We start from the raw sequence: 5,633 nt of genomic DNA, 5'->3' as shown, positions 1-5,633 counted from the left end.
ATGAAAAAATTATATAATCACATCAACATACATGTTGTGAAAATTTATCTTTCACAGTCAATAACTAAATAAATGTTTTGTACAAAAAAAATGTTGGTTAATTTTTTTAAATCCCCATCATCCCTAGAAAAATATATTATAAGCACGTACAATTTTTTAAAATTAATTACAACATTTTAGCATTTGATCAGAAAAAGTTTGCCACCCCTATTATGTAGTATACATGATAATGCATTAATGTATAGTCAATATAAACAAAATAAACAACTTTAACAACAAAAATACCCATGAGTAATGTCATATTATATTATAATAGTTAGGTATACCAGTAAAAAAATTTTAAAATTTTAATAAGTCTTGTTTAGTTATTACTTATTAGTAACAATAAATTATTTTAAGTATCAAACAATTGGTAGTTTTTAGGGTTCCGTACGGTAAAACGTGACCCTATTACTAAGGCTCCGCTGTCCGTCTGTCTGTCACAAGGCTGTATCTCATGAAACATGAAAGTTAGAAAGTTGAAATTTTCACAGATTATGTACTTCTGTTGCCGCTATAACAACAAATACTAAAAATCCTAGAATTTATAATATAAGCAGTGTTGCCAACATGTTTATAGCTGATGATGGTACGGAACCCTTCACGCGCAATCTGACTCGCACTTTGCCGGTTATTATATACTAAGCATACCCCTAAAACTCAGGGTATGAACTAATCATAATTTAAATTTCTAGTTGTATAGAAACAACATTTTAATGTTGCAACTTAAATAAGAATATATTTAATGTAAATTTATATTTTAGCAAAAAAATACATAGTCAGCTTAACACAATTAAAACAGTTTAAATTAACTACTCTAAGAATTATATTCACAAAAATACATGTAATAATGTAAATATTGATAGTTAATAATAGGTATATATAGAAGCATAATATAACATATTAGTTATGAGAAATTATCAATTAACAATAGGTTAATTAGGTATATAAAAACATTTAGGTCATCTTTAACTAATGAAAGCTAAATTAATACAATTATCATCGGTCTGGAAATATCATATTGAGAACATCCTTAATCGGGTCTCCATTGTAAAATACAGTAAAATCATTCTGTGCAGTAGAACACTTTTCTAATGAACCTTCAATCCACATTTCGATTGGTTCATACCAACTAGCATTCAATAAACAGTACTCCAAATCAGCTTTTCTATGTAATTGGAGCATTTGCAATATGTCTAAACACCAAGATCTACGGTTTGAAAGTCTGCACATATTTTTCACATAATCTATTAAATCATCAACATTTTTAGGCGGCCATGATTCATATGGCAATAGGTGCGCAATATTCAATAAATCTTCAAAATATTTTAGATTCAAGTTTGAATATTCTTTTGAAAACTCATCTGGATTTTGAGTGTAATATGGAACCAAATCGGGTGCCAAATATGTTAATACTTGATTACTTCTACCCAAGCGTTTAATGTAAGCATCCAAGCATTGATTGTATTTTTGAATAATAGTATTTGGATTATCATCAGATAATATACTACGTACTTTTACGAAGAAATGTTGAGAAAAATTGAGCAAATTATAATATAATTTTTCTGTACGCGTACCAGGCGTAAAGTCTACATAATTTTTGGAAAAAAATTCAATGGATTCTAGAATGGTTTTTGGTCCTTCCCACATGTAAACAGAGTAATTGTTAATGTACTCGTTTTCCTTGTACCCGTCTAAAACATATTCGTAATCTTTAATACAATCTTTATCTGACCTCGAAGAAAATATCATGACTAAAGGTATTGCTGTCGGAGTTGATTGCAAAATTGAATCCACACGTTTAAATAACGTCTCAACATCTTCTTTATCTGTATTTGTGAAAATAAGAGTTGCGTTTAAACCGTTGTTTGTCCAGTTGAATTGCCCAATACAACTATGCACTGTTTTTATGAAATATGCATTACAATCAGTATGGATGGTTTGTATTTGATTGTTACAAAATCCTAATTTACCATAAATAATAGTTAGCACTTTTTTTTCTATACAGTAGGGTTCTGGTGTATCTCCATAATTAACTGCCAATTTCCAAAATATCTTTTTCCCAACAGATCCATCTTTATTCATCTCTTTTACATTTTTAACAAATATATTAGCCATTTGAATACTAATATCATGTTCTGCAGAATTATTACTATTTAATGGATGATGTATTGGAATTTTTAATTGCCTCTTCGACTTTAAATCTTTAATCGTAACTGGTATTGTCTCTTTTGGTGTGCCATGTACTTGCATAAATACTGACCATGGTAAACTGCATACAGGATCAATTTCAATCTTTCTTCTTCTACGTAAAACTTTTCGTAGCCAAATATAGAAATACTTTTCTGCCAAAATGTACTGTTTATTTAACCATTCTTTTGGTTCTTCTTGAATTTCAGTAATTTCATCAACATAACTTAGAGACTTTATTGATGATGGAGATGACGACAATGATGAAATACACTCTGAATGAAATAGATCACCATGTGCAAACATCTCTTCGATATACCTAGATTTCTTACAATTAACATAATCCTGCCATTTGCAAAAATATTTTTTGGTAAGATTAGTTTGATGTTCTATTGATTGCATAACATCTAGTTTTTCCTTAAAATTAATTTTAGGATGTAACTGAATAGGACTTATATTCATAGGAATTAGGCATGGAGGTTTCATAGATAATTCTTGAGCTATTGATACTGGAAGGCTTGTTATATTGCTCGTTACAAGTGAATTTGATGTAATATTTGATTGGTCCGAGCTAAAGTTATCTTGAAAAGTAGATGATTTTGTGGGTGCGTTCCATGGTATTTCAAATTTGGTAACTGGTTTTTGAATTTGTGTAGGTAAAGAAAACTTAGGTATATTAAAAGTGAATGTAGGTATTTCTAAACCTGTGGTTTTTATTGGAGTGGTTGAGAATAATTGTCTGTTTGAATCATCATTTTTTGAATTTATTAAAGAATAATTATCTATTACCATCTGAGAATCTGATATTTCATTGTTCAGATCTTTGTTTACTTCATTATTAGCATCATTAAAACGATCATTAATATCAAAGCTTGAATGAACTGGGGTGACTATGACATCAGGCAAGTTTTCTATTCCAGATATTAAGTATGTTAAATTTTGTCTTTTCTCAGAGATTATGAATTCTTGTTTTTGTCTTCTAAGCTCAGGCGCACATATGGATAGATTATGTGAAAGATATACATACTTTTCTTTATATTGTAACTGAATATCAGAAAAGAACTCTTTAGCCAGTTGTATATCATCAAAACAAAGTTTTTCCATAAAATGTTCCATTTCAAGCTTGTAAACTCTCTTGACAGTTGTATATGACATGTTCATCATTCTAATGTTATTATATCTAATACTTGGAATAACTCTTTGTAATATACAACAATTCATAAAACTCGTACTTCTCAGTAAATTGAAGAACTCTTTACAGTCACTTGACTGTAAATAAATTGTGTTAGCTTTAATACAGAATCTTACTTGAGGTGATTGTTTTATATGAATTGGTAATAAATCATATGCAGTATGAAATTGTGGGTTTCCTAAATGCATAAGTAACTCATACGACACAAACTCTGGTTCATTTGGACATTGATGTTCTGAATCTCTATACATGGGCATCAACATTTGAATGCAATTGTTTAAGTTTTCCGTGTTTAACTTGATATCAAAGCCTGTATATCCAAGCATTAAATCATAACAAGCAATATGAAAACGGCCAATTTGTTCAAGTATTGTCACAACTTCCGAGTTCTGTAAATTTTGTTGAACAATATCTTTCCGTATTGCACGCAAACGATCCCAACAAAAATCATACCAACTAGCTAAATCTTGTTCAATGTTAGATTCAATTGGGTATATAATATTTTTAAGCATGTAATGCATGGTCTTAACAAGTATAGGTGTCGGTCTCAATTCTTGAGATAATGGATTGGCTTGGTCAGCAGAACTTCTAGCATATTGTTTTACCATCATTTCAAAAACTGGTTCCAATTTTGAATCAATCATTTTACATTCAAACTGTGAAACCATGTTACCATGTATACGCAGTAGACGTTCTTTTTCTGGGCACATATCTTGACAGGTACCTTCCATTGGTTTAATTTCATCAACATTAATTTCTTTGATTGGCAGCGTAGTAGATGCGCGTAAAATTTTATCCCTAATTTCCAATACTTGTAGTTTTTTATAAATAGTTGTAGCTGAAATTCTTTCATAATTGTGTTCAGTAACTTCAGTATTTTCAAACTGAGAATCAGTTGGACTTTGAAAATGTTGATCATCATTAAACAGTTGATGTAAACGCTGTGATTTAAAAGGTGGTTCGTCTTTGAAAGCCTTATCTTCATCATGGGTATTTCTCTTCATACGTAAATTGGTGCCATTAAATTTTCCATCGCCCATCTTAATAGTACAAAATAAATTCTATGTAAATTCTATGTATTATATATGATACTTAAATATACATTTTATTGGTATAATTTTGATACATATTAGACCTCACAGTTTTCATTTTTGATAGAATTACCATTATTTAAAATGGCATGCCTGAAAAGAAAAAAAAATAGTTAAAACCATGCAATTATTCAAAGTATACGTCTATTACCTACATTTGTAACATAAATAGGATTTAGTAGAAATGTTTTACAATACATTTTGTTTTCCAAAATGAAAGGTAAAAAGTTAATTTTTTATGTTGAATTAAGACTATAGGAGTAGAATGGTGGGGGCTAAGGGCCTCCCCAGAATTCTATTAAGCCCCCCCCCCCAGAAATGTGTTTAGTCTCTTGTGTAAAAGTAAACTGTTTTATACGTTCATATGTGAGAACTGAAAACATTTTCTATTATTATTTCCGAAGAATATTTTATTTCATTATTAAAATTTTAATTAAAAAATGCTAATTATGGTGAACTGTATTGATAAAGATGATTTTAACATAGATGCTATTGTATCATTAATTAACAATAAAATGTTTCTAAATTTATATAAGCTTATATAAGTGGATGTCGCTCTGCTGTACAGTAGGTTACAAGTGAGTCACTGTATAATGGATAGTATTAAATTTGAATTCAATGATATAATATCACTGTATAAGAAAAACGATTCTGAGCGGAGACGGTTTGTCAGTCTAGGTATTAGACATACCTATTATATAGGTATACTTATCTATAGTATTAAAAAAAATTGACCCATAATAGGTATCAATAATAAATTCCGAATTAATCATATCACAATATCCATTAGGTAACGCGTTATACATCAACAACAAACCGTGGTACTATCATAGATATATAATAGTATAGGTACAATAGAAGTTTCAAGTACCCACAAATAATATTATACAATCACAACAAAATAACTAAAATAGTTATTCCAGGTTTTTTAATATGTAATTTCGTCCAAACTTGAACTTAAAATTACTATAAAAATAAACTGTGCTTATGTATTTCTTAGAATTTTTGGCAACAGAATTAAATATTTATGTGGAATCTTGTTTTAAATTTTCAATCCTTAGATATAAAAGTTGAACGTTTTATAAATTTTTAACTACAAAATAATTATTCAATTTTAAATT

General features: G+C 29.0%; 1 protein-coding gene across 1 annotated transcript; it reads right to left on the bottom strand.

The window, feature by feature from the left end:
* Positions 1 to 637: 637 nt before the first annotated feature.
* Positions 638 to 5,002, bottom strand: LOC103310567. The gene has a single exon (XM_008189247.3). The coding sequence runs from the start codon at positions 4,459 to 4,461 to the stop codon at positions 1,039 to 1,041; it is 3,423 nt and encodes a 1,140-aa protein (XP_008187469.1). The 5' UTR covers positions 4,462 to 5,002; the 3' UTR covers positions 638 to 1,038.
* Positions 5,003 to 5,633: the final 631 nt, after the last annotated feature.

This window comes from Acyrthosiphon pisum, chromosome X (assembly GCF_005508785.2).
Source record: "Acyrthosiphon pisum isolate AL4f chromosome X, pea_aphid_22Mar2018_4r6ur, whole genome shotgun sequence".
Lineage (NCBI taxonomy): Eukaryota > Metazoa > Arthropoda > Insecta > Hemiptera > Aphididae > Acyrthosiphon > Acyrthosiphon pisum.
The sequence above is the reverse complement of the archived record's forward strand: the minus strand, read 5'-3'. Positions and strand labels throughout refer to the sequence as shown.